The sequence below is a fragment of the Colletotrichum acutatum genome, assembly GCF_030867785.1.
Source record: "Colletotrichum acutatum strain CBS 112980 chromosome Unknown BDZ83scaffold_45, whole genome shotgun sequence".
Taxonomy (NCBI): domain Eukaryota; kingdom Fungi; phylum Ascomycota; class Sordariomycetes; order Glomerellales; family Glomerellaceae; genus Colletotrichum; species Colletotrichum acutatum.
This window is the reverse complement of record NW_026849039.1, coordinates 47,328-73,657: the sequence shown is the minus strand read 5'-3', so window position 1 is coordinate 73,657 and position 26,330 is coordinate 47,328. Positions and strand designations below refer to the sequence as shown.

Sequence of the window (26,330 nt, the reverse complement as noted above, 5' to 3'; positions counted from 1 at the left end):
GACCCAGTGCAGATGGCGATGATGGGGTGGGGATGCGATGAACGACCCGGTGAGACACAAAAGACGATGCTGACGCCGCTATGCGTCTTTCACATGTTATGCTGCTTCTCGCGAAACTCGCGCCGTATGTCTTCCACCTTGGACCCGTCCCGCGGACATGACCACCCACTCTCCTCGATCTTGACCCTGTCGAGGCATTTGGAGCACCGCCACCACTTGGGATAGATCTTGCGCTCCTGCAGCCACGCGACCGTCATCTCAAACGTCTTTGCGCTCACGTCCTCCTTGTGGACATCGGTAAGGTGGATGCGCAACCGGTCCTTGCGGTTGAACGGTTCGTTCTTGCGGTTGCATGCCGGATAGTCGCAGAGGAAGACCCCGGCGGTGCCGTCCTTGTTGCTGATGCTATTATTGCCCGCGCCGTTTACGCTGTTATTCCTGTTCCCTTGCGCCGCTGTCGCCGTCGCCGTCCCTGTCGGCCCCGCCGCTCCTGCGCCCGCGGCTTTGCCCTTGGCCTTGCTGCTACCAGCTGGCGGTTTCTTGGTTGTGATTTTGGGACTTGGGTTGCTGGTGCTTGTCGCGGGCGTGATATCTTTTAGGGAAAGCGCGGGCGAAGGCGCCGTGGTTTGGCTATCGACATGGGCCTGCTTGTAATGCTTGTCGAGGTCGACTTTCCGTTTGAATGGCTTTGAAGGACATGCTGCCGATAGACAGGTCCATTCGATGTCTTGGACTTTTTGTATGGGCGATTTGCTCGTCGCGATGCGCGGTACAACATTGGGGAGCTCTTCTGAGGGCGAATGCTGTTGTTGCAATTGCCAGAACCCGCCGTCGTCGGTCAATATGTAGTTGTACTTTGAGCAGTCAAAGTTGGGATACGGTAGCTCGGCCCTTTATGGTTTGGTCGCGAGAAAGGGTCAGCATTGAGAAAAGAGCTGTTAAACAAAAACTACTGAAAAAAAACTCGCGGCAGGGCTTCAGTCGTCGGGTGAGAAGATGAAGGGAGCTCTCTTGGATGCTCTCTCAATGGATGTAAACGGGGAGAAAAAGGAGCGGCAGATGTGCTGTGCTGTTGTCATCGAATTGAGACTTACCATGGTTCGATGGTGGACATGTTTGCGCTACCTTTGCTCACGGCGGCGTGCGGTCGTTTTGCGGCTGTTGGAGGGGCCATGATGAACGTGGTTTCTTTGCCCGAGGATATAAATCAGCGTTGTGACTCTTGCTCTCTCCGTAATCCTAGCATTGCGAATCTGTCCTCTCCTCTCTCATCCTGCCGCGCCTCGTATGGCCAATTTCCCGTGTTTCGTAGCAGCCCTACAATCGATCCAGACGTCGGCAATCGAGATAGTGCAAAAAAAAGAAAAAAAGAAGAAGGGAAGTTCAAGAGCAATCAATTGAACCCAAGGAAGGCAGAAAAAGGGAGTAGAACAAACCTTCGGGCTTGGCTAGAGACATAATAGGCCGCAGGTGCGCGGCGAAAGAAAGGTGAGATGCGGGTAATTCGGTACGGCGACAGAGAGAAAGAGCAATGGTCGTCCGTGTCAAGTGAGACTCAGACGGATCACGGAGCTGTCATGGGAAGGGCAGACAGACGAACGGACGGGAAGGCTGGGATGGGTTGGATTTGGTTTGGCGTGCCGTTGTAGTTGATGATGATGATGATGGTGAAGGAGGGAAGAAGTCGGACGTAGGGATCATTTCATACCGGGCCTCCAAACCCCCGGCGGGAAAGGATGAAAATAGTGAGTTTGCGAACAGGACGGAAGGTCTTTAATGCTCGGTTGTTTGTTCGTTCCTTCCTTTGGGGACCAGGAGATGAATATTGCTTTTCTCCTCTCTCCTCTCCTCTCCTCTCCTCTCCTTCCCTCCCCTCCCACCTCCCTCCCAGGGCAAGCCGCAACACAACACACACCACAGCAAACCAACCAGCTCGAAACCCGGGCGAACCAACCAACCCAAAGGGAAGAACCAACTTAGTACCTACCTACAATGGTCAAAAAGAAAATGAGAGAAAAAAAAATGAGCAAGAGAGGCAAAGCAAGAGTGGCAGCAGCAACAGCAACAGCAACAGCAACAACAGCTGTAGCAGCAGGAGCATGAGGATCAATCGGGCCAGCTCCAAGGGACCAAAGAGACTAGGTTGAGCAAGGTCCCAGGTTGGTTCAGGTACGGCGGCCGTTCGTACGGCGCAGCTAAAAGTACTTTCGCTTATTGGGGGTGACTGTGACTGCAAATGCTACTCCGACTGCTACTGCAAGATTGCTTTAGAGGTGCGTCGAGAAAAGGTACCATGTCTGCTCTGGGTGATCCGTAAGAGCAGGGTAATACGGATAGTCAAGCCAAGGTATCCGTAAGGTAAGGTAGGGGGCATCATGTAGCAGCAACATCGACAGCAGTGGGAACAACTTGGACAAGTTAAAACGGCCAACAACAACTGGGACAGGAACAGCAGCTCATGCGACAGCGACACAACTGCTACAAGAGGACAAGGTACGTATCCTGTTCGTAGCTAGACATCTGGTGAGGGTGGCGGGGTTTAGAACGCTGTTTGCCCAATCCCTGGGAAGAACGGTTCGCCCATTTCGTTCTCGAGCAGAAGGGGGGAGTGTCTCTTGAGACTTGTCCATGAATTCTTGGTTTCCTTTGGGGCGCCTTGGGAGAGAGGAGGGGGGTGGTAAGGGAGGGGTGTCAGGATGTCTGGGTGTGGCTCCTAGCCTCCCACACCAAGTGACTTGGCGGGAGTGAGGGATGAGATGTGATGGAACTGCGGCGGCGGCAGCAGCAGCAGCAGTAGCAGGAGCAGCAGTAGCAGGAGCAATCACGGCATGTAGCGTGCGTTGGATGAGCGGGCGAGCCTGCAGCTGTCTCGTCTTCCTGCTGGACTATAACCATAAAGGTCAGGTATGCATCCCTATGCTAAGGCAGGGTACGGAGTATGATGGAAGCCCTAGGGGTGTGTATGTACATGTGAGTATGAGTGAGTGTAAGTGTGAGTGTGCGTGTGTACGTCTGCGTGTGTGTGTGCTGCTCCGGGATGAGAATAGATTTGATAAATGGTACTAAATAAAAGTTGCCCCGTCACTTATTATCCGAATTCAAAAAAAAAGGATTGGGATCGGAGGGGCAGAGCCTAGAGGGGGGTTAGAAGAGGCGACCAGGGTCGAGGACGTGCGTGTCCATCGTTCCGATAGACGACATGAACAACGACAACAGACGGGTCTGTTTGAAGCATATGAGACGAGGCGAGATTGACGAGTGCTTGAGCCTTCCATCGAGCCTTGAGCATTCACGGCCCGCGTTTACGAGGAGTCTGGAAATCTGAGTCCGAGAGGGCTGCATTGATGCAATGACTTGATGAGCGGCAGCGGGAGATGACGTTGGTAGCGTTCTGGTTCGGATGCTGGAAAGGAACTTTCATGAAAAGGATCGTTGGTGCAAACAAAGTGCAAGGTCAGGGGAAGGTGAAGAAGGTAGAGTATGGTCAGCAGCACACGGCTTTGGGTGGCAGCAGCAACAACCACCTCCACCTCAAAGGTCCACGTATATTTTCGTACGGAAGGAAGAAGTGAGGTGTCTGCAGGGGAGAAGTGTATCCGTCCGAATGGGATGGGACCCGATGCTGCGAGTGATTGACGGATCCTGCGGATGATATGATGAGCTCAAGCCGGATACATATCTCAACGGTGTTTCTGCTCACAGCTACCATCAGCTCTTGACCTGCCACCGTTTGCTTACATTTCTGACCTTCTTCACCTTGCGCCGCGTTGAAGTTGGATCATGGATGGTAGATGATGCGAGGCCCTGAGTCAAGGACCTGGCCTCAGGCCCGAGTGGGCTCGACAAGATTTCGTGATGATCACCGAGCATGGGAGCCTGGGAGGTGCGGGCTCCAACAGTTTGTGGGGATGGGGTGGAGACCGCCTCACGGTTCGATGGTCCAGTTGCATCTCGGAATTACTGATATACCCCCCAGCTCATGTTGTTGGTGATGAACGAATATGATGACTGTTGAGCGAGCCAGCGAGCGAGGAACCTGACCCTTCGAAGCAAACGATTTGCTCATGATTGATCATGATGTGGACGCCGAATGAGCTGGGGTTCCAAATTTGAGACTCCGGCGGCGGCACGGCGAGACAAGACAGTCTGACGGCGGGCGGGAGAGACGGTAAGGGAAGAAGCAAGTACTGTCTGACTGTGTACCTACTACCTAGGTAGTAGGTAAGGTATCTTAATGTACTCCGTACGGATACCTCAGCTAGAGATGGGAATATTTGATGCTTTGCCACGGGGTTTTTTGTGCCGAAGAGATGTTGCGATTGGACTCTTTTGCATTCTAAGAAGGAAAGATTGAGGTAAGGTACCTTATTGTTAGATACGTATTGTCTCGGGCTCCAGATTTTTCCAGAGGTGTCTCATTCCCTTCCATCCCAGGATTACCTAAGGCGAGGTAGTTCGTAGCTTCCAAGTTGGTGAAGCGCTTGTAGTGATGACCTACCTACCTTACCCTGGCAAGCTGCTCAGAGTACGGATACGTACCCAAAATATCATCGGAGGAAATGACAAATGACCTCAGGCACAACAGGATGAAGCAAGCAGTTGAGCATAAGGTAAAGTAGCTAGCTACCTTACCAGACGAACACAGATAGGTACCGCGGCAGCGTACGGATACACGATGCCACAAAGCATTTGAGCATTGCGACTATTCCATCCCGAGGCTCTCATGCCAGAGGCTCTCAATCCAGAGGCCCCAAGTTCATTAAGCGAGCCGGAAGTTACCCACACAAGCTGTGCCGTTTGGGTAGGTAACTGTGACTCTAGACTCCCAGAATCCGCGCCACGGATACAACGTGAGGGCTGCAAGGCTTGAAGCTCCGACCCGGATCTTCTTCCTCGAGCTGCCGCATGAATGCATTACTGCGTTGGCGCACGCCATTTGCCTATCTATCGGCTTCCCACGCTACATTACGCAGGAATATGTTCCTAACTGCCTCGGGAGGTTGATCGTCGCAAGGTAGGTATGGATGGACGTGATGGTGATGGCGCATTGGCGAGCGAACCATGGGCCTGGCGATATCTGAGCTTGCCTTGAGACACCAACAAAAAGCCGCAGGCATCGAAGGGCGTGGCGCGGTCGGGCTGGAATTGGTGGGAGATAGGAAAGGTGAGCAGAGAGCCATGAGCAAGAAAAAAAAGTCTGCTTTGGCTCGGCCGTCATCCCTTCTTTCATTCCAGCCCATTGGCCTCACGTCACGATTTAGCGGGCGATGGCTGCTTCTTCTTCACATTAGTGTCATTCCTGCCATCTGGGGGTTTCCTTGGGTCTGCCGCTTGGGTCGCCATCGTTAGGTACCGCTAGTCCGTCATTGGTCCTTGGGGCGATCGTCGACCGAGTGGTGGTTGTCTTTTAGTTTTGGGGGGAGTCTAACAGAGCTTCCAGCCTTTGCTTTCTCCCACCGCCTCCAGGTTCTTTTCAGTAGAAACTCCCATCTCGCTCTCGGGGAGACGGGCCCATACCTAGATGCGTGGGTGCTCGGGAGAGAGAGAAGATGCTGCTAGAAACCGGAGTCCGAAGACAGACGACCATGCGGTGTGGAAACACGCTCCGGCTCGACAGCCTTGAATGCGACTTGGCCGGCTCTGACTTGCTAGAGGCATGCAAGAGGGGTCCTCATCCATGATCCAGTTGCCGCGCTGTCCTATCCCATGGAGCCCAATTGAGGATTGTGTGTCGCCCCAGCTTGAAGCTACCTATGGGCTCTGAGCTATCCTCGGATGTGGTTCTCAAGCTTTCTCGTGTGTCTTGCTCCCCCGTCCGGATGCGTCCGTACTTGCGGGGGGTCAACGACAAGCGATAGAAACCAGGGAAGTAATGGGTAGTAGTAGCCACCGGTTGTGTCATGAAGCAAGGCGGTGGTTTGGGTAGGGAGTGCGGTGTACGGAGTAGTGTTAGTTGCAGCCCAAAAGTCAGATACACCATGACGAGAAAGAAAAATCTGCCTTGGTTAATGGAGGGGCGGTCAGAGCTCTCTGGTAGCTGAGCTGTCTGTCTTTCTCTCTCCGCTTCCTTCATTAAGCTTGCCCATATCCCCTTCGGTGGTCGGATCTTTGTCGGATTCTTCCCTTTCTCTTCCCCATCGTCTTGTCATTTACCTGTTGTGTTTCCTCTTCTTCTGACTGACAAAGTCGGATGGAGGACCAGCGGGGGATGCATCACTACGGCCATTGACTGTTTTGTTTCTTTCCGAGGGTAGAAGGAATACAAAGGTCAACCAACGACCAACGAGAGGGCGAGCCCCGCAGCTCGCCCCCGCGCGACCAAACGACGGGAATTGTCACGATAGGAAAGAAAGACAAACAGGAAGAAGGAGAAAGAACCTAAGCAGAGAAAGGGTTCTTTCCTTGTGAAAACACCGAAAGATTCGAAGGAAGGAAGGGGCCAATCGAGAACAAAGTTGGTAAGAGGTAAGCGACGCTCCTTCTCATTTTCATCCCATGTTCCGTCGTCGCCTTCCTCTTCCAGTTCTGGGGAAGTCGGGCCTCCTTCCATCTCTTACAGCTACCTACCCATTGTCCTTTCCTTCCTTTCGTTCCCCTGCCTTGATCACATGATTCACATACCTACCGGTACCTTCCCTTCTCGCATCATGGTTCGTCTGGCATTCAGCCCAAGGTAGCGAATTCCTCGAATGTTGGCTCGAGCATGCTTCTCCTTCAGCCTCAGCCTCTACAACAATATATCCATCCATCCCTTCCCATTACCCAAAACCCACGAGACAGGACCGAAAATTCAAGATCCAAGACGGGGAACACGGACGACCGGACAGGGGCCCCTTTTCTCCCACGCCAACCAAACGTGTGGGAAACCGTGCCGTTTTACGGTTTTCTAGTGCCAATCATCAATTGCACCCCTGAACTGAATTGACGAGATTACGGATCCAGCCCACACTGCCTTGTCCAGCACCTACCGAGATTTTCCCTGCGTACCAAGTACGAAAAAAAAGAAAAGCTGACGGGAGAAAAAGGGACGTCGTCGGTTCCTCAGTACCGAGCCACCGCGACCACGACGAGACAAACGTCAACAATTCCATCATCACCAACGTCTTCATCGGCTTTGCTCAGCCTCTGCCTAGTCAGCACCAACTTTTTTTTTAACCGCATTTGGGACCTTAATTCTGCCTGCATCATCACGCTCGCCCATCCCCAAGGCACCATCTTTCTTTAGCCTTTACCGCCCCTTAGGTACCTTTCATCGCCCCAAGGTACGTACGTGTTCCGTTCCGCGCGTCAGGAAAGCTAATTCCACGAGGAATGGAGCTGAAAAGACACATGGCCTGAACCACCCAAAATGTTTCAAATCCACCATTCTTCCTACAATACCAACACCATTCACCCTGCGCATGCATCCCGCTAACCCGCACCCGCTACTATAGAACACGGTCTTTTCCTGTGCGACGATCAACAAACCGTACAAAAGTCTCCCCCTGACATCCTGCATCTTCATCCACCTACTCTCCTCCACGACACCTTCCACCTTACCGACGCGCATCAATCGCACTTTCCGCATCCAACACCGACACCATGGCTCGCATCCAGATCCCCATCGACGCCCTGACGAACCGTCTCGGCCTGCAGGAGCGCTTCAACAGCATGCGTTCCGGTGGTTTGAGCGGCCGCTTCGCCAACCTGCGTCCCGTCGGCGAGTTCTTCGACATGAAGCGCCTCTCCAAGCCAGCCAACTTTGGCGAGGTTCAGTCGCGATGGAACTACAACCTCTCCTACTTCTCCAGCAACTACAGTGTCGTCTTCTTGATGCTCAGCGTCTACGCTCTGCTGACCAACTGGCTGTTGCTGTTCGACATCATCTTTGTCATTGCGGGCATGTTCCTCATTGGCAAGCTCGACGGTCGTGATCTCGAGATCGGCTCTTTCAAGGCCACCACATCCCAGCTGTGGACCGGTCTTCTCGTCATCTCTGTGCCCTTGGGCCTGTACGCCTCGCCTTTCGCGACGCTGCTCTGGCTCGTTGGTGCTTCTGGCGTGGTCATCCTTGGCCACGCTGCTTTTATGGACAAGCCTATCGATGAGGCTTTTTCCGGGGAGGCGGTCTAGATGGTCGGCCGCGAGCTCCCAAATTTGCGCCCCAGTGGGGAAGACCATCAAGGCGCGGGCGGAGGAAACAGGGAGCTGCGCAACAGGGGTCCTGGGAGGATGGGACGAGAGTTGTCGAGGAGCTAGAGGAGACGGAATTGGACAATTCAGATACACAAGGCGTTGGTTTGGTTTCGCGAGGGAAGCGGTTCGCAAGCGACCCGCTCCGCTTTACGGGTACAGACGTGGGTGACCGGACGACGGCATTGCGTAGAGGATACGACTACCAGCATTCGGATGATGACGAGCACGACAGCGAAGACGATAGCGAGGACTCGGAAGAGTCCTCCTCGGAAGACGACGAAGAAGAGGAAGAAGAGATTGATTGGGATCAGCTTTCTCCGGGAGAGCGGGATGAGGCGCTCGCGCAAAGAGCTCTAGCCCGCATCCGACGTGCACAAGAACGGGGCAAGCTCGAGGTCAACCTCAGCAAAGAAGAGATGGCCGCCCTGGAACGACGGAGGAAGCGCATTGAAAAGGAAGCACGGAAGCAGGAGCGTAAGCAGCGGCGCGAAAAGGAGCAGCGGTTCGCCATTCCACTGTCGCAATTCCAGCCAACCTCCTCTCGCAGAAGGTCGCCCACGTTGGCTTTGGAGGACGATCTACCCCGCCATCCGTCGCCTGGAACATTCGCCAATGTCCAAGACGGTGGCGCGATGCCGCCCATGGGATACTTCCCGCCGCCCAACGCTTCGCGCACCCGCCCTAGATCGGCAACTTCCGCCTCGCAGCGACCGACGTCTCGAATCATGGGCGAGAGGGGCTCGTCACCCTTCAACTATGCCTACGTCCAGGGGTCTCCAGGCCAGCGTTTGCCATCGGATAACATGTCGCCTGCTTCTTCGACCTCGTCTCTGCCCAAATCTCGAAATGGCGTCGACCCATTCCAGTTCCAGACGGAAGGTCCCGCCAGTGCCGCTCGACGCAACGTATCGGGCTCCACCGACGGGCGCCGAACATCCGTGGCGCCTCCGACGGGTCGAGGCGGCCGGGCTCCGCGCAGGCCGCCACCCGAGGAGAGTAGCAGCGAAGAGAGCAGTGAGGCGAGCAGCGAGGAAAGCACTAGCGACGGCATCGGAAACGGTGCTCAGATCGTCCAGCCACCGCAACGTCCGCCGTCATCCGGCCCGACTACACGAAGAGGCCGCAAGGAGGCTGTTGCCGTGGAGGAGGCTGCTGCCCGTGAACCGGCACGTGAGGTTTCGCGGGGGAAGAAGTCTGCCAACCCGTCGCCGTCGAAGAGAAAGCCTACCGGTGGTCGGCGCAAGAAGAAATAGTCCTTTCGCTGTCAAGAGCTGGGTCAAAAGTTGTCTGGTCTGCCGTGTCTAGTACCGATAATAGAAACAATACTCCGTATTTCCTAATGAACTTATTGCTCTCCCATTGCTGTACCCATCGTGCGTCCGGGTCGTTTCCGTGTACACGCCCTGAACCAATTTGTTCAATGGTCATAAATCGTATCTTGATATATCTAAGGTATATATGTAAATGCGCCATGCACGGTCTTAACGTGGCATATCTTTCCAAGGACCGTTTCCCAGGAAAATGCATGGGATGAACCAGAATGAGTAGTCAAATATCCCGTACCCAGAAAGAAAAACGCCCTTCAGACACACAAAGTGCTAAACAAAATGTCCACCCATACCAGTCATGATTCTTGCCCGATCCTTGTAAATGGAAGTTTAGACAAACATCTTGGCGACACCATTCATAAGCCCATCAGCCCAACCACCGCCGCCACCACCATCACGCTCAACACTCCTCCTCTCCCACGAGTAATCCCCATCATACCCCCTCTCAACATGCGCACGAGTAGCGGCACCACCGCCGAACCCGCCGCTCGCCATGCGGACCGCCTCGCCGACGAGGCCCATGGAGTCGCCCGAGGCTGCTTTTGCGCCGATGCCAATCATGCGCTCGATGCCCGGCGGGAGGCGGAGGCCGAAGCGGGCGAGGAGGGCGGTAAGGAAGCCGCCCGTGATGAGGGGCATGATGACGAGGGCGACGACCTTGTAGGGGTGCTTTTTGGCGTAGTAGACTAGGTCGCGCCAGAGGCGTTTGACTTGCTTGAGGGTCTTTTGGACGAAGCCGTTTCGCGGGGAGCGTTTGTAGTACGAGGGGCGACCTTGATTTTTGACACCATGTTAGTGTTGTTTTGTTTTTGGTGAGGTTTTGGGTTCTTGGGGAAGAGCCAATTGAGTTTCTTGAGTTGTAGAATAGCAGGATGAGGGGAGGCTGGGTTGAGGGCCCAATGGACAGACGTACCACCGCCGAAGCCGAAGAACGACGAGCGCGAAGCATTGGGAATACCGAAAAAGGAGCCGCGCGACGCGTTGTTCTTCTTGTAGTCGTCGCCGCCAAAGATGGAGGCGGCGATGCTGGGTGCGCTGTGGCGCTTGCTGCGGGAGCGCGAGGAGGAGCGGGAGCGGGAGCGGTGCTTGCTGCTGTGCTTTTTGGAGTGGTGGGAGGAGTGTCGGCGGGAGTGGGAGGAGCGGCCGGAGATGACGCTGCCCGTGGACAAGTCGAAGAAGCCCATTGTGATGTTGCGTGTGTTGCTTGTCTCGCGATGTCTCGCGGTGTAGGTGGTGTAGTAGTGGTGTGGGAGAGCTCTCTATAGTGGGAGAGCTTCTTGCTGGGTGGGTGTGGGTGGCTGAGACTATCCGTACAGAGACTAGGTCCGGGGTATGAGGTCGTGGTGGTAGATGGAGGAAGAAGAGGAACACAGCTGGGATCAAGCTGTGGGTGTAGGTGTGAGAGGCGAGCTCTTGTGGATGCTAGAGGGATTGGGAGGTGGAAGAGGGGAGAGGTTTGTGTAAGGAGTGAGAGAGTGGAACTGAGAGTGAAGAGTGAGAGCAAAAGCGAGAGACGGCGGAGAGCTATCGAGACGTGGAGGTGGTGAGACGGTGCGGTGGAAACCCACAGACGCCAAACCAGTCTGGGGAGGGAATTAAAAAACCCTTGTGCGAGGCTGGAGAATGCGACACTGTCTGGTTCGGGGAGTACGGTTTGCGGGATGGATGTGGCGCGTTACACGCGGAGATGAGTTTTACAGTCTCTATGGGTTTGTCTTGTCTTGAGTCTCGATGAGGCGTGTGGACAGAGCTGGCTATACTGTATTCGTAGCCTTATGACATGGGGTTTAATTGAACTGGATGGACTCGCCAGGGGAGCGATGTTGAAGCTCACGAACTGGTGGGAAGGTCGGAGGGGGAGGGGGAGGGGAAATTGGTTCGTGCTTTTGGTAGACGAGAGCCTAGAGAGACCGGGAGGCGAAGAATGGGGATAGATAGACGAGAGCGACGAGGGTACACCCTTGGTTTTGAACTCTCGATGGAGTCGTGTTGCTCGACAACTTCAGCCCAAACGTGGATATATCCTCGACACCTTGAACCCGATCGTGGATCTTTCAGGTGTTTGTTGCCAGCTTGTCAACAGTCAGAAGTCTTCAAGGGCCCAGGCCAGGTGAATTCGTAGGCTCTCGCAACTCTCTCGCGTGCGCAAGAACCAGGGTTCGTTTTCTTCACTGGATATGCAAGCGATTTCCGACGCAAGCAATCCGTTCGGCAAATGGCAAGATGTAGTGTGCGGACTGGGGGCTGAAAAGTCGTGAGTGGACGGGGAGCGGCGGAATGTGGGCATTCGCAACCAAATTTTTGGACTCTTCTGCGGACTCGATGCGTGGCCCTGCGTGCGTGTGTCCGCTTCCGATGGATAGAGAGAACAGGTCTGGCCAGGAGAGGAGCACAGGAAGCAGGTGTTGGACCTGTTGGTTTCTTTGGTTCGGCGAATGAGGGCGGCTCTAAATATCTAGATGCTGAAGAGAAGTGGACGGTCTCCAGTTGTATGAGTCTATCAGAGCCTGACTATGCAAAGTCCAACGTCTCGACTGTAACGTATCGATTGTCTGTTGTTTTGATTTTTCATTCACCGCTGGTTTGTCGCCCTGTGTGTGGCATTTCCTGAGATGTGCGTGACTCTTTTCGTATTTCCAACCTGATCCCCATTGATTGCTTTTGGTCTCACATATTCTTGGTACGTATCGAATGTGAAAGCGAAAGACCAAAAAGTGGAAGGCTGGGAATCGAGAAAACCGTCTGGACAGGGTTTCGTAGGGCCCCCCTCCCGTCTCTGCCAAGGTCGAAGCTACAGGAGCTTTGGTGCTCGACTGTGACCGGGGTAGTCCAAGCGCTAAACGGCTTTGGGCATGGCATCTATGGATGATCAGTTGCGGTCTGGTGGGGAGCATTGCGGATGGGATGGGATCGAGAAAGGGTTGACTCCCTCAACGGCAGAGGCTTTGAGTCTGAAGACTGCGTTGTTTACGTCGTGTATCTGAACCGAATCAGTCTGATGTCTTGGGGTTGGAATATCGAGTAGAGGAGCTCTCGGGTATGTTTCCTCGAGGTCCCGACGAAATGTCAGACACGTGGAAGTGGTGGCACTTGCTTAGCCTTCCAACCGTTCGTGACTGACTTGAGTCTAAAACTACATCTCAACCGCAGGCAGCGCTGTGTGGGTTGATTTTCCTCGAGCCAACACCGTAGGATTGAGAGAAAGCCTGCCATGTATGATCCACGAGGTTCTCCCTTCCTCAATGGTCAAGGGACTGTCCCAAAACGAAGACGACATTGTACTCGACGGACTACGTCTCTAGCCCAGAACAATGATGCCAGTCTATCGAAACGGACAAACATCAATTGCACTGGAGTTCCGCACTGCGGGCAAGCACTTTGAGGTACCGGCTATGGAAATCGTGGGAGCAAGCGACACCTGTGAGGCTATATCCTCTCTAGGATCCTGGAACAACTCTTCCTTCGCCTCAAACATCTCGGAACGTAGCTGCCGTCGACATATCAAGCCGCCATCGGCACATCAAGTTGCTTGAGCTCCTTGAACATTGTCAAAAGGAGTTGTTTCCTCGCCCTTGGTCTGAGCTATACTAGCTTATTTACTCACCTCAACATACTTGACTTCATCTTCCTCCCGAGCCTTCATTCCTAGTAGCCCAGCTCTTCGTTCCCAAAAGTCCAGAGAGATGATGCTCTCGCCTTTCCTCGTCCCCATCCTCCTCGGCATTCCCTCTGCCCTGGCATCACCCTCACCCTGTACTGCCGCAACAATCCAATGTCCCCTCGTCTTCGACGGCCGCGTCCCCGCCACAGCGACACCTCAGGACTTTGATACGGCCCTCGGCGGGGGATGGAATCCGTATAATCCAGACTACGTAAAGGGCGCGAACTTGTCTTGGTCGGACATCATCCTCCTGCCGGAGTCTGCTCCGGTCTCCACTCGACCCGGGTCACGGTCCTCCCGCTTCGATGCCGCGGAAAAGAGGCGTGCGATTGAAGTCACAATGTCCGATGCGAGCATTTTCATGAACCAGCGAGGGTTCCGGCGCGCGGGGTTGTTGTTTGCGGGGGATACGAATGAGGGGAGTGCTACGGGGGAGGGAGTGAAGACGTTGCATTTTAGTGTGAGGTTGGATTTGGAGAGGCCTTTGAATTTGACGCATGAGTATCTTGTAAGTCTTCTTCTGTGAATGCCTCTATTACTACGAGGAATCTGGGGACCAAGTTGTGAATGCAACTTTTGCTGGTATTCAAGCTGATAATCTTTGGGGGAAAACGTAGAATGTCTGGCACGAGACGGCGGCGTACGATGCGAATCAGCTCAATTTCCAGACTGGCACCATCATCGGCCAGCCGGGTTTGCCAAAAGATACGTTCAAGTTATTGGATCGAGATAATAAGCTTCTCTGGTCGGCGCTGATGGCGATGGACGGGTCGTGGCAGAACTTTGCGCTCACGTTGGACTTTTCGAACAAGTGAGTCAAGCCACTCTCACTCCTGCTTTCCTTATTACTCATCAAAACACGTTTGGTGATCGCGAGAAGACATATTGGCTGACAGTTTGCCTCCAAGTACAATCCAGCTATGGTACTCTGCGGGCGACAACCCGCTCGCGAGGCAGGGCAGTGTCGTTTCGGTTAATCTCGCCGGCGACGGGCAGTACCAGATTGGCATCTTGAAGAAGCCGACGGGTACCGATGACGTGGTGAACTCCGGGTATGAATCGAGCAACCTGAATGAGGGTCTGGTTTACGGTGGGATATTCATTGAAGATAGCGCCTATGGTTGTGTGTCTATCTAAGAGGCTGCTCATCTTTACTTCTCTCGTAGTGAGCCCATCTCTATACTCCCCAAGTCTAGAGATTCCCTTCTAAATCTACATCTCCCAATCTATAGCCACCATCTCTATATCGCACTTCGTAAACGGACCTCTAAGAATGCCAGAACTCTAAATCTACCCTTTCTCACCGAGCACTTGGGGAGGGTGCGTGACCCCAGTGCCCCCAGAGAGGCTTATTCTTGCACATTCACGGCAGTAAAGCTCGCCTTCAACGGAGCGATGCTAATGACGCCATGAAGCGAAGCCCACAGGTCCTCACCCTCGGGGCTCTCCTCAGCTTGTCGCTTGATATCACCAAGCTGCGGCGCCCACCGAAACTGGTACGTACGAGACGGCGATGCCGGCGCCGACATGGCCAACTTTTCAGGATCGGCAGCAGAGTCCTTGAGCACGGGAACAAACAAGCCCCCCGTGACCCATCTCCCCTCCGCAGTCTTGGTCAACCTCACCGGCGCCTCACCGACGTCGGCGATCATGGGCACATTGACGCTATACACCTCCACCTGCGGGTGCCAATCCCTCACGAGCTCCTCCACGAGCTTCACAGCACGCACGCACGCCGCGCGGATGGTCGTTGCGGGTTGCGGGTCCTTACTCCCGAAGCTGAGGGCCACGGCGCGGCGCCCGCACTGCGCGGCCTCCAGGGCGCCGCCGACGGTGCCGCTGCTGAGTGCGTAGACGGTGCTCGCGTTGCGGCCGTGGTTGGGGCCTGATATGACAAGGTCAAAGTCTTGCGGTGTTAGGCCGGGTGTGTGGAAGAGGCCTAGCTGGGTGCAGCTTGCTGGGGGCCCGTTGACGATGAGCCAGCGGTGGGTGCGGTCTTCGGTTTCGGCGCAGCCGGGGATGTTGCAGTCGTCTGCGGAGAAGGACGCTGGGCATCTGCTTTCTGCGGTCAGGGTCTTGCCGACGGCGTGGGCTTTACCGATCCACGAGAGCGGCTTGTCGGGGATGACTACGACGGTTGAGTGGCCCGCCTCGTTCAGGGCGGCGATGAGGGGTGCCAGGTAGGGCGAGACGGGGGACGGGGGACCGTCGTCGTTGACTACCTACGGACACGGAAGAGAGAGAGGCGTACTCATCAGCTTATTTGATGTTCCCCCCGTACGTTGTAACTATGTAAGCCGGGTATAAAACCACGCATTGTGCGAGTGTGCGTAACCCGGCCGGGGCGGGGGGGAGATGGTAGGCCATTTTATTTACCAAGAGCCGCATTGTCGCACGTCGGCGATGTCCTAAGGACAATGAGGTCCGAAGAACACAAAGAGATGGGAGTTGATATGCCGAGGTCAGGCAGCACTATATTGGCAAATCTGACGCCGCCGCGTTTGGGTTGTCTGATGCCTCTCTCTTCTGGTGGGTTTTGATGGGGTAGTGCCGTAGCCGGTAATGGTGGTAGGTAGATCCAAAGGCAGGCTGCCGCCGAGCCGCAGCAGTGACGGACAGAAGAATGCAGAAGCAGGGATCAGGAGAAAAGAAGGCAACCGAGGGCCAAGATCAGGCTGCCCGGCTGTGGTTCCGCGGATGAGGCAGACGAAGAAAAAAAAAGGTGGTGTAAAGGAGAGTTTCTGGGACAGACTGTAGCTGGGCAAAGTATGACGCGCGCGCTTCGGTCACTCAAAAGAGGGAAACATGAGAAAAGGGCTGTCCGGGTTGGATTAGAAGAGACAACACCAAACGGGGGTTTACAGGAAAAGCCCCGATGTAAGGTATGACTCTTACCGTGGTCCATGGTGGTCCACGGGAGAACCCACAGGGCTGGTATTATCTGTGTTTACCTACACCATTTGGTCGGCGTAAAGAAGGGTTTGTTTTCTGTCGTATCCTGTCATGTGGCACGGTATTGACTTTGTCCGATGATTCTGAAAAGAACTGAAAATCGGTGCCCCCCCCCCCCTTCCTCCTCCTCCTCCATCCCGGTCCAGTTCTTGTCTTTCGGTTGACCCCGCCGACCACGGAGCACGGCAGCGCCGTATCGGATGGATCTACGACCGGGACCAAGGTTGAGTGCACGAGAAGGGAAAGTCGAGGTAGATGAAGGTGGGATCATGCTTCCAATGTTTGGATCAAGGCCACAGTCCACACACACACACCATGATAAATCATGATAAATGCGACTCAGAAGCAGCCATAGAACTTGGCACGCTTGTGGGCTTGCGGGAAGAGAGAGTTGGACATTGGGACGAGGCGTTCCGGATCGGTGGTGCGCCTTGCAGTTTGCCCAACGTGAGCTTCGGCAGGCTCTCTCCTCACCTCTCTCTCACACTCTCTTCTCTTGGTCCACCACACACTCGCCCTGTCTCTATGAGGTATAGACTACGAGATGGTGTAGTGGAGAGGAAGCACTTTACACCCTGCCCATGTACCCTCCTCATAGACATACCAACCTTGCCATATACGGACGAAAGATGGAAACCAAACATTGGGGAGGAGGAAAGAAAGTGTCTACATCATTGGACGAAATGCGTGCGAGAGAACCCAGAACCGGTGTAAGCCGCCATCTGCCGCCCTATATCGGAGCCCTGGAACTCCCTTCCCCGGCGCCAACTTCCTGCTGTAACACACCGAAAGGCGTGCACGTTTCCCCTTGCCTAGGGGTCTGGTTGGTCCATCAGTCCCCTGGGCTACACTAAGGAAAGCACCGCGCAGCTGCCACAGCAGAAACACACAGTGACGGAAGCTTTCCTCTCGTCCGCTCGTTCCCACATACACACTTACACACACACCCTTCGTCAACCACATGCCAACAAGACAGACAGACAGTCAGACAGACAGCTCCAATGAGCCTGATCAAGGCCCAGCCAAGCAACAGCAGAGCCTCGTCTTGCCAACCCAGGCAAACAATACCTTATGAAGGGCCTCCCATCCCCTCCCCAGCCTGTTTGGGGCACTCACTTCCTCTTCTTGCCACACCTCTCGGCAAACTCACTCCAACACAGCCTTCTTGAAATACAGTAGGCATTTAATCATCAAAGTCACCTTGACATTGCAAACTGGTATGGCACACTGGTATAACATCAGGAACAATACCCCATTCACATGGGCCGGGCAATCGGCCGACGACCCCTTCAGCCAACAACAATGGGCAGCAGCAGCAGCAGCAAGCCATGATGGCTCTTCTGCTCAGCCCATCGGTCCCGCTGGCCTCCTGAGCACCGATGCCCCTAGAAACGACGAGTCCTTGATCAAGTGAGTTGAAAACCTTGTTGTCTCCTTTGCCCGAGACGTAGTCATAGTCATAGTCTAACATTCGTCCAGGGACTTTTACAACGAGCTTCAAGATGATGTCCATCAACCCGGCGTCTCCGGTCTATCGTCCACCTGGCCGCCTACTCACATGGCCGTGGCAGACCAGAACGATCTTCCCTTCGACCTCGCCATTGATAATGGCATCGACCTCGATGCCGCTAAACCCGCATCGTCGGAGCTGGCCCGAACAAGCAGCCAGGCGAGCTCGTCCGGCATCGATGAGGAGGAATCTGTCGTCTTCAGCCACGCCGGCGACTTCAGTAGCGGTGTAGGCTTCGATGATAGCTTTGGACAAGGCTTCTTTGGCAGCATCAACAGCCCGAGCACCACCTTCTCCGATGCCATCATGTCTACGAACCACTCCCTGGAGAATAGTCCCATCGTGAATACCAGATGCCCTTTTCTCAGCATGCAGGTAGAGAGTCCTGTTTCTGGCGCTTCGTCGGCGACGGCGGCCAACACCCCGCAATCATCCGTACTTGGCGTCGATGATGCCTTTTCTGACATTGGGTTTGCTTCCGCGGATACGCCAAGAAGCGTGCCGGGCTCGCATGTCAGCGCCCTGTCGACTGGCTTGGCGAACCAGACGTCCGTTTCGGCTGGCTTGAGTCTAAGTCCTACTTCGCCATTCTATGATCGCTGGGATTCTGATGTCGGGGAAGGGAGGGTTGACGACTTGGACGCTCTGATGTGGGGTACTTCGTCGCTTTCCGAAGGCTTTATCCCGTACAACGCGAACCAGTTGGGCCCGTCCTTGGTTATCGTTCCACCCGATATGCCCGACATTCACATGGGCGACTATGGCGATGGCGCGACTCCCGACGCGCCTTCGTCCTCGCAGACACATCCCATCGACTACTACCTCAATGAGATGTACGCGCCTCCTAGACTGACACAACCTCGGAGCGTCCCAAATACATCGGCAGCACAGAACCCTGCCGTAACCGCGGCAAGTGGCCTTCTTGTCCCTGGTGTGATCCCGGGTAGAAGACTTAGGAGACGATCAGACCCGGTCCGTATGGATGCCGTCATCAGAGGACAGGTTCCCAGACTTCAATCATCCATGGGCAGTACCACTCCTGCATCGCAACGCAGAAGCCCCGTTCAACGTACCACGGCTCAATTTCTGTCTGTATCTGGCGCTTCTAACTTCCAGAGATTGCGTCCCTCCGAACCACCGAGGAGGTCAGGAGTGACAGAGCCCATGCCCATCGTGGCCCGCCCAAGACGGTTGAGCAACAGCAGCAGTAGCAGATCCTCTGATACGCAAAGCCTCGTGGGCCGGCCCGGTCGGTCAGGCCCAGCTCGCGGGCGCCGCCACGGCCCGATGGACCCCGTTTCTCGTGGACAGGCCAAGGAGACGCGGAATAAGAAGATGGTGTGCATTCGCTGCAAGCACTCCAAGCAAAAGGTAAGCACCCGTAGCTGGCTGCCCGTGGTGCTGTTTACTAACTTGTACTTAGTGCAATCGAAGCGATGATTCCTCTCAGGGCTCTTGTACCGGATGTGACAAACATGGCGGCTCACAAAGATGGCCAGGACCCTGTGTCAGAGCCCATTTTGAGGACCTCATTCAAGCAGGAACGTGTAATTACATCTGTAAGTCATCTTTGGAACTCCGATATCTCCACGTGAAAATTAACCACCAAGCAGCACAACACGCCATCTATCACCCGACCCTCGACAACAAGACGCGAATCCGCAGAGAGCTCCCCAGACAAATCCAAATCGACAACCTCATCCACAGAGTAAACCGCGCGCGAAGCCGGTTCAACTTGCGCGTCCACCAAGACGGCCGCCCCATCTACGTCCTGGACCTCGATGCGTGCCACGATTACCTCCACGGCCTCCGACAGCAAATGGACGCGAGCGAGTGCAGCTTTCAGGCCTTCATCGACCGAGAAATCCTGCGCGTCGATCCCAAAACAGACGACTGGGAGCGCTGCATGACCCAGCTGACGACGTCGCGAGAGGACCCGCTTGCCTTGCTCTGTCTCGTCAACAACATGCCCAGCCGCGCGGGCTTCTCGTACGTTTCCAAGCAGCAGTTCACGCCCATGGGCACACCCATGGAGCAAGCCCTGAACCCCGAGAATCCGCTCGAGGCGGAGAACCTCGTCCTCGCGGCCCAGCTTTCGAAAATCATGTGCCGCAAGCTTGAGGTCAAGGCCTACGGGAGCCTGCAGCGTCTCCTGCACGAGTCGGGAAACATGGACGACGACAAGGTTCTCCCGTTTTTGCAGAGGCTCGGTCGGATACTCCTGACGCTGCGCTGGCGGCTGTCGTGGTGGGCTGTAGTGCCCGGGGACGCCGCCGCCGTGTACGATCAGGCGGACGATGAGGTACGGAAGCAGGCTGTTCACGCGCGAGCGCAGTCGCTGTGCCGGATTCTCTACTTTTACTACTGCTGCGTGCGGAGGAGGTTGCCGGTGTGGACGAATGTCGATGCGCTGAGGGGTATTCACTCGCGGTACCCGGACACCGAGGCTGAGATCTGGGATGATTTTCCTGGGAACGAGAGCGTTGAAGGCTTCGTGGCGTGGATGCAGAGAGGCACGGGGCTGATTCGCGAAGCTGGGGTGTTGAGTCGATTGCGCGCGATGGGGTTGACTGCGTGAGAGAGAGAGAGAGAGTGTGTGTGTGCAACTTTTGCTTCCTTCCCTTCTGGGCGATTTGCTTTTTTCCCTTGCCCTGTAGGATTCGCTTCTTATACTTTGTTTTACGTGGTCTTGGTCATGATGTTTTCAGCGATGTAGGCGTTTGGAGGCCTTTTGCTACAAATTCAGGAAAGGGGATAACAGCACGCTCGTTGGCAGATGTTACTTGAGATTTATCTAGGCGTTCTATTTTGGGGACTATATGAGATACCATAGAGGAAACGGGCGTAATTGGGCGGTATAGCAAGCGTCTGTCTTTTCTGGACAAATCAAATGATCTTTGTCTTTCAATGCCATATTTGAATTGTTCTTGTGAGGGATGAGGGAATGCGTGTGACACGCTGGAGGAATGGACTGGAAATCGAAGTCTGGCGCACTCTAGGTGCTACCGTTTGCTTGATTGTATGACACCCAAGTCTCCATTGAACTCATCCGAATGAAATATTGAATCTATCTCGCAACTTGAGCATGCCGATCGCTGGCATCAAATATCAACCCAGAAGTCGTTTATACGACACAGCCAACCCCCCCCCCCCCTCCAACTGTGTAGAAAGAATGTCAATTGAGCAAACAGGGCTGAGTAGAGCTTCATGATGGGTGTCGATCAATGTCTCAAATCACATCAGCTACCTCAAGGTACCTTATTTACCTCAGTCCGTACCGGTACAAAGTGAAAGAGAAAATGCCAATTCCCGTCACGTGTGTCTCTGCCTGGAGTAATCGGTGCAGATACGGAATACGATCCGGGGGACTCAGCCCCGGCTGCGTCCAATGGCGAGCTTCGGTGGGGGGGGGGTGCGCCGGGTGGGGCCGCGATTGGCCGCTTGGCCCGCTTGGCCGCTTGGATCCATTGCCCGGCGGTGATCGGCCTCGCACGGGATTGGGGTTGCTGGCCTCATAGTAAGGTAGGTAGGTAGTCTTGATAGGACGATGTATGTGTGGGGTTTTTGGGAAGTAAGGAAGTCGGGACAATTCGATGCTTTATATTTCTGTATAAGTATAGGCTTGTTGTCTCTCCAACTTTTGTGGTGGCCCACATGAATTGCAAACACCCTTTTCTTCAAACCCCCCACAGCATTTTGAACTGCGAAGAGATATCCACTACTTTGGAATATCTCAAGATTGAGAGAGTCACGCTGCAAGTTTTTCTACACGCACAATCAAGAAAGAAAAAGACAGTATGAACTTCACGGGCAGAAAGAGCGACGTCAAGAAGGCAGACGTGGCCAACATCCCGCCGGAGCTATCAGACCTGCACTGCTTCACAGAAACGGGCGGCGTCATCACAACCAGTACGTCGTCCGCATCTCCCCCCTCCCCCCCCCCCCATCACTTACCTTACCTTATACACTCCACATACGTTACACAGCAGCGATGCTTACACAAGGGCAGCAATGTTCGACATCCCCGGCTACCGCGTAACGCGCACCCTAGGCGCAGTCTACGGCCTCTCGGTGCGCACGCGCAACATCGCCGCGAGCCTGGGCATGGCCATCAAGTCCCTTGCGGGCGGAGAGCTGCGGTGGTTCACGACGATGCTGTATAACTGCCGCAACGACGCGCTGGGCAGGGTCGTGAGCGAGTGTAAGCAGAGGGGGGGCAACGCGATTATTTGTTTGCGGTTTGATGCGTCGGACTTGGGTGGGTTCGCGCAGACGTGTGCGTATGGGACGGCGTGTGTTGTTGAGAAGGTTGAGGGCGGGGAGGGGGTTGCGCCGCAGCTTGGGGGGGGAGTTGAGAGCATGTGCAGCGCCGGGGAGTGAGAGGGGAAGGAAAGGGGGAGAGGAAGGATGAGGTGAGGTGAGGTTGTCGTGGGGGTTGAGCTTGGCAGGGTGAAGGGTTTTTGTTTCATGGAGGCCTGAGGTAGCTGGGGAGGAGTGAGTTTTGATACCACTGCGTTGTAGTTGATGTTATTTTGAGAGGTAGCTGAATCGAGAACGTTGACAAGTCAAACATGTTTGGACAGCCAAGTATAAATCGCTCTGATACGGAGACCATGGATACAATGGTGGTCTGTTGTCGATGACCTGCACTTGATGTCGTGATGTTTGTGCATGAGTGAGGACCGGATGGACTGCAATTGAGGATCAGATGAGAAGCAGTGGTGGCCAATGTCTGGGTGAAGAATATACCTCTCATTGAGTCAATGGAGATGAGAACATGGACCTTCCTCAATTGGGAACGTTTGGCTTGCAGATGGAAGAAACGGAGGTGCAGATGCCGATAAGGCAAGATAAAGATGGCTTAGCTAAGACCTGCTGCATTCGAACAAGTAGACGAGACACCCTGCTAACTGCCCCCGGCTAGCTCCGAAGAACCATTGAAACGGGCCAAGCCCACTTGCGAACGCACTCCGCATCCGTCTCCCACAGCGGTGGTACTCGACATCCAGGCCACCTTCGCCAGGGGACCCGCCACTAAACCCAAGCCAACGGGTGCACCTGTGGACCACTGGGCACCCAAGGTCCCAGCTCCCCCAAGTACCCAGACAGGTAGGCATTCGATGTATTACCAAGTGCTCTTTGTTCGTTGACTCGCCTCCACGGCCTCGGCCTCGGCCTCGTTCACGTCCACTCCACGATCCTTCGCACCTACACAACTATCCCCGTCATTCCCCCTTCTCCTCTCACCCACGGGTGCTTCTCGTATCCCCTTGCGTGCTCGTCCTACTCTTCCGACGACCCTCCTGCAATACCACCAGATACGAATCCTCCGGTCCATGGGGTGTCGTTGCGTCCTCTTATTTCCAAAAGAGGGCTGAAGCTGCCTCGAGACAGCATGCCGTTTCAAGTCACCGCGCAATCCACCTAGTTTCGATCCCATCTTTCTTTAGCTTTGCCATCTGCTGCCCTGCTGCCCTGCTGCCCTCTCCCCTTGGCAAAGCTTACCCCCCGGACGGAAGAACCGAACGTACCGTCAAACCCTCCCGACCGACGAACTGATAACTCTCTCCGTCTCCGTCCTCCGACACCATGGACGCAGCACCAAGCGCCTCCGCTGCCGAGGACTTCAGGATGTCCCACGAATCATCCCTCTCGAGTGTGTCCACCACTAGTCTCGTATTCGACCGCCTGCACGAGCAGAATGAAAAGTCATACTCTTCATCTTCCCAGAGGCGCCGCGCCCCCTCCGTCTCCCGCCCCGCTTACGCCGACCACCCGGACGACGACGATGACAACGATTACAAAGAGTCCGACGCCAATGATCTCGAGACGGGGCCCTTTTTGGCGCCCACGACGGGCATGATGCGCCGTGTAGGCATGGACCGCGGGCTGAAGAAGGGAATATGTATTCTGGCAGCTGCATTCCTCCTCGCATGGGGAGGTGCTCTGTTCGTCTTCTTGTCCCGCAAGTCATACCAGCACGGCAGTCAGGTTGACCACGACCCCTCTGCGACATCGCGCGGGTCCGGCAAGCCGGTAACCTTGGACCAGGTCATGACCGGCTTCTGGTCACCCTACTCTCACTCAATAAGCTGGATCGAGGGGCCTAATGGAGAGGACGGCCTGCTGCTCGAGCAGGGTGCCCGGGGCAAGGATTATCTCGTGGTCGAGGACGTCAGGGCGGGCAAGCTGGACCGCCAGGTTTCCGCCGAGGTCGTCCAGAGTCGCACGCTCATGAAGAACCCTTGGATCAACGTTGGTGGCCGCCAGATGACGCCGTACGACGGCCGTCCGAGCAAGGACATGAAGAAGGTGCTCGTTTCGACCGATCGCAAGCACAACTGGCGCCATTCCTTTACCGCGCTGTACTGGATTTTCGACGTTGAGACCCAGACCGCTGAGCCTCTCGACCCCGAGCATTCTGACGCACGTGTGCAGCTTGCGACGTGGAGCCCGCAGAGCAATGCCATCGTCTTCACTCGAGACAACAACTTGTTCTTGAGAAAGCTGGACGGTGACAAGAAGGTCACGCAAATCACAAAGGATGGTGGCCCGGAGTACTTTTACGGCATTCCCGACTGGGTCTACGAGGAGGAAGTCTTTGCCAGCAACAGCGCTACCTGGTACTCCGAGGATGGCAAGTACGTTGCCTTCTTGCGCACCAACGAGACGGGTGTGCCCGAGTATCCCTTGCAGTACTTCATGTCCAGACCCTCGGGCAAGGAAAAGCCCGCCGGCGAAGAAACCTACCCGGATGAGAAGCGCATCAAGTACCCTCGCGCCGGTAGCCACAACCCCGTCGTAGACCTGCTCTTTTACGATGTCGAGCGTGGCGACGTGTTTGCCGTAGACATCGAGGGTGGTTTTGCCGATGACGACAGACTCATCAACATGGTCCTCTGGGCGAACAACAAGGTCCTCATCAAGGAGACCAACCGCGTGAGCGATGTCATGCGCGTGGTTCTCGTTGACGTTGTGGCTCGAACAGGCAAGACTGTAAACACCATTGACGTCGGCAAAATCGACGGCGGCTGGTTCGAGATTTCTCACGAAACCCAGTTCATTCCCGCGGACCCTGCTAATGGAAGACCGGAGGATGGTTATGTCGACACTGTGATTCACGATGATGGCGACCACATTGCATACTTCTCACCCATGGACAACCCTGAGCCTGTTTACCTCACGGGTGGCAACTGGGAAGTCGTAAACGGTCCCTCCGCCGTCGACTTGGCCAACAACTTGGTCTATTTTGTGTCTACCAAGGAGTCCTCTATCCAGCGTCACGTCTACAGCGTCCACCTTAACGGCTCCGATCTGAAACCGTTCACGGATACTAACTTCGAGAGCTACTATGACATCTCCTTCTCTAGCGGCGCAGGCTTCGGTCTTCTCTCGTACCTGGGCCCCAAGATCCCTTGGCAGAAGGTGATCAGCACTCCAAGCAACCCCACCAGCTATGAGCATGTCGTCGAAGAGAACACACAACTTGCTGAAAACGCAAAGAAGTACGAGCTCCCCATCCTCAAATACGGAACCATCAAAGTCGACGACGTCGAGCTCAACTATGTCGAGCGCCGCCCTCCCCACTTCAACGAGAAGAAGAAGTACCCGGTCCTCTTCCAACAGTACTCCGGCCCGGGATCCCAGTCCGTGAGCAAGAGGTTCTCCGTCGATTTCCAGTCCTACATCGCCTCCGCCCTCGGCTACGTCGTCGTCACGGTAGACGGCCGCGGCACCGGCTACATCGGCCGCAAGAACCGCGTCCTCATCCGCGAGAAGCTGGGCCACTGGGAAGCCATTGACCAGATCGCCGCCGCCAAGCACTGGTCCGCCCTCAAGTACGTCGACTCGGCCCGCATCGCCATCTGGGGCTGGAGTTACGGCGGCTTCCAGACCCTCAAGACGCTCGAGATGGACGCCGGCCAGACGTTCAGCTACGGCATGGCCGTCGCGCCCGTCACGGACTGGCGCTTCTACGACTCCATCTATACGGAGCGATATATGCGCACACCACAGCTCAACGCGGACGGCTACGACCAGACGGCCATCTCCAACGTCTCCGCCCTCGCCGGCAACGTGCGCTGGCTGATGATGCACGGCGTCTCGGACGATAACGTGCACTACCAGAGCACCCTCACCCTCCTCGACAAGCTCAACCTCGAAGGCGTCGAGAATTACGATGTCCATGTTTTCCCTGATAGCGACCACGGTATTTACTTTCATAATGCGAACAAGATTGTCTACGATAGTGAGTCTACTCCACCCCAGATGATAATCTGGAGAATCGAATCCATGCTGACCGCCTCCCAGAACTGAACAACTGGCTCATCAACGCCTTCAATGGAGAGTGGCTCAAGGTCGCCGACGCCAAGCCAATGATTGAGCCCAAGGAGAAGGAGAAGAGGTCGAGCGTAGCCAAGCTTGACGGTGTACCACGTTCTTAATTTTATTTTCTGGCTGATCTAAAGATGGAGTTATTGGAGCGAAATATCAACCATGTCACTTGATGAAGCCGTTGCTTTGATAGAATCTACTTAAGCACGTGCTCGTCAAAACGCAATTTTCAAACCGGACGTGTTGTGTTGAAGATGTTTGCTGCTGCAGCTGAACCCCTCCTTCCAGATGTGATGCCATTGATGGGATGTGGACTACCTATTGATAGTGCAGGGATCGAGGTGGATAACATGGTGGAGGACGTTCAGTC

At 55.1% G+C, this 26,330-nt stretch overlaps 9 protein-coding genes across 9 annotated transcripts; 6 read left to right on the top strand and 3 right to left on the bottom strand.

The window, feature by feature from the left end:
• Nucleotides 1-89: 89 nt before the first annotated feature.
• On the bottom strand, nucleotides 90-1,174 carry BDZ83DRAFT_577385 (uncharacterized protein; the record flags this gene model as incomplete). The annotated part of the gene is made up of 2 exons (XM_060505016.1): nucleotides 90-891; nucleotides 1,095-1,174. The coding sequence occupies 2 exons, from the start codon at nucleotides 1,172-1,174 to the stop codon at nucleotides 90-92; spliced, it is 882 nt and encodes a 293-aa protein (XP_060365089.1).
• Nucleotides 1,175-7,581: 6,407 nt separating this feature from the next.
• Nucleotides 7,582-8,112, top strand: BDZ83DRAFT_577340 (PRA1 family protein; the record flags this gene model as incomplete). The annotated part of the gene is made up of 1 exon (XM_060505011.1): nucleotides 7,582-8,112. One exon carries the CDS (start codon nucleotides 7,582-7,584, stop codon nucleotides 8,110-8,112), a length of 531 nt encoding a protein of 176 aa, XP_060365088.1.
• Nucleotides 8,113-8,146: 34 nt separating this feature from the next.
• Nucleotides 8,147-9,428, top strand: BDZ83DRAFT_549767 (uncharacterized protein; the record flags this gene model as incomplete). Its single annotated transcript, XM_060503478.1, has 2 exons — nucleotides 8,147-8,273; nucleotides 8,368-9,428. Coding segments are annotated over 2 exons (1,188 nt in total), but the record flags the coding sequence as incomplete, so codon positions are not given.
• Nucleotides 9,429-9,833: 405 nt separating this feature from the next.
• BDZ83DRAFT_651622 (uncharacterized protein) lies at nucleotides 9,834-10,687 on the bottom strand (the record flags this gene model as incomplete). Its single annotated transcript, XM_060510463.1, has 2 exons — nucleotides 9,834-10,276; nucleotides 10,417-10,687. The coding sequence occupies 2 exons, from the start codon at nucleotides 10,685-10,687 to the stop codon at nucleotides 9,834-9,836; spliced, it is 714 nt and encodes a 237-aa protein (XP_060365086.1).
• A 2,105-nt stretch (nucleotides 10,688-12,792) lies between these two features.
• Nucleotides 12,793-14,437, top strand: BDZ83DRAFT_316028 (uncharacterized protein). The gene is made up of 3 exons (XM_060502337.1): nucleotides 12,793-13,672; nucleotides 13,782-13,975; nucleotides 14,073-14,437. Exons 1-3 carry the CDS (start codon nucleotides 13,187-13,189, stop codon nucleotides 14,299-14,301), a joined length of 909 nt encoding a protein of 302 aa, XP_060365085.1. The 5' UTR covers nucleotides 12,793-13,186; the 3' UTR covers nucleotides 14,302-14,437.
• Nucleotides 14,438-14,513: 76 nt separating this feature from the next.
• BDZ83DRAFT_719455 (TTL domain-containing protein) lies at nucleotides 14,514-15,552 on the bottom strand (the record flags this gene model as incomplete). The annotated part of the gene is made up of 2 exons (XM_060512176.1): nucleotides 14,514-15,386; nucleotides 15,541-15,552. 2 exons carry the CDS (start codon nucleotides 15,550-15,552, stop codon nucleotides 14,514-14,516), a joined length of 885 nt encoding a protein of 294 aa, XP_060365084.1.
• A 1,783-nt stretch (nucleotides 15,553-17,335) lies between these two features.
• Nucleotides 17,336-20,204, top strand: BDZ83DRAFT_752029 (uncharacterized protein; the record flags this gene model as incomplete). Its single annotated transcript, XM_060514136.1, has 4 exons — nucleotides 17,336-17,526; nucleotides 17,596-18,997; nucleotides 19,050-19,185; nucleotides 19,240-20,204. 4 exons carry the CDS (start codon nucleotides 17,336-17,338, stop codon nucleotides 20,202-20,204), a joined length of 2,694 nt encoding a protein of 897 aa, XP_060365083.1.
• Nucleotides 20,205-21,208: 1,004 nt separating this feature from the next.
• Nucleotides 21,209-22,386, top strand: BDZ83DRAFT_620871 (YjfJ protein). Its single transcript, XM_060508220.1, has 2 exons — nucleotides 21,209-21,535; nucleotides 21,636-22,386. The coding sequence occupies exons 1-2, from the start codon at nucleotides 21,424-21,426 to the stop codon at nucleotides 22,004-22,006; spliced, it is 483 nt and encodes a 160-aa protein (XP_060365082.1). The 5' UTR covers nucleotides 21,209-21,423; the 3' UTR covers nucleotides 22,007-22,386.
• Nucleotides 22,387-23,215: 829 nt separating this feature from the next.
• On the top strand, nucleotides 23,216-26,070 carry BDZ83DRAFT_577275 (dipeptidyl peptidase IV N-terminal region-domain-containing protein; the record flags this gene model as incomplete). Its single annotated transcript, XM_060505005.1, has 2 exons — nucleotides 23,216-25,874; nucleotides 25,937-26,070. The coding sequence occupies 2 exons, from the start codon at nucleotides 23,216-23,218 to the stop codon at nucleotides 26,068-26,070; spliced, it is 2,793 nt and encodes a 930-aa protein (XP_060365081.1).
• Between the last annotated feature and the right edge of the window lie 260 nt (nucleotides 26,071-26,330).

What these genes read in the sequence shown, in the direction of transcription:
- BDZ83DRAFT_316028 (XM_060502337.1), top strand. Translation starts at nt 13,187, where the DNA reads ATGATGCTCTCGCCTTTCCTCGTCCCCATCCTCCTCGGCATTCCCTCT. An exon ending in ATTTGACGCATGAGTATCTT is followed by an intron (nt 13,673 to 13,781) that starts GTAAGTCTTCTT and finishes GGGAAAACGTAG; the next exon opens with AATGTCTGGCACGAGACGGC. An exon ending in ACGTTGGACTTTTCGAACAA is followed by an intron (nt 13,976 to 14,072) that starts GTGAGTCAAGCC and finishes TTTGCCTCCAAG; the next exon opens with TACAATCCAGCTATGGTACT.
- BDZ83DRAFT_620871 (XM_060508220.1), top strand. Translation starts at nt 21,424, where the DNA reads ATGAACTTCACGGGCAGAAAGAGCGACGTCAAGAAGGCAGACGTGGCC. An exon ending in GGGCGGCGTCATCACAACCA is followed by an intron (nt 21,536 to 21,635) that starts GTACGTCGTCCG and finishes ACACAAGGGCAG; the next exon opens with CAATGTTCGACATCCCCGGC.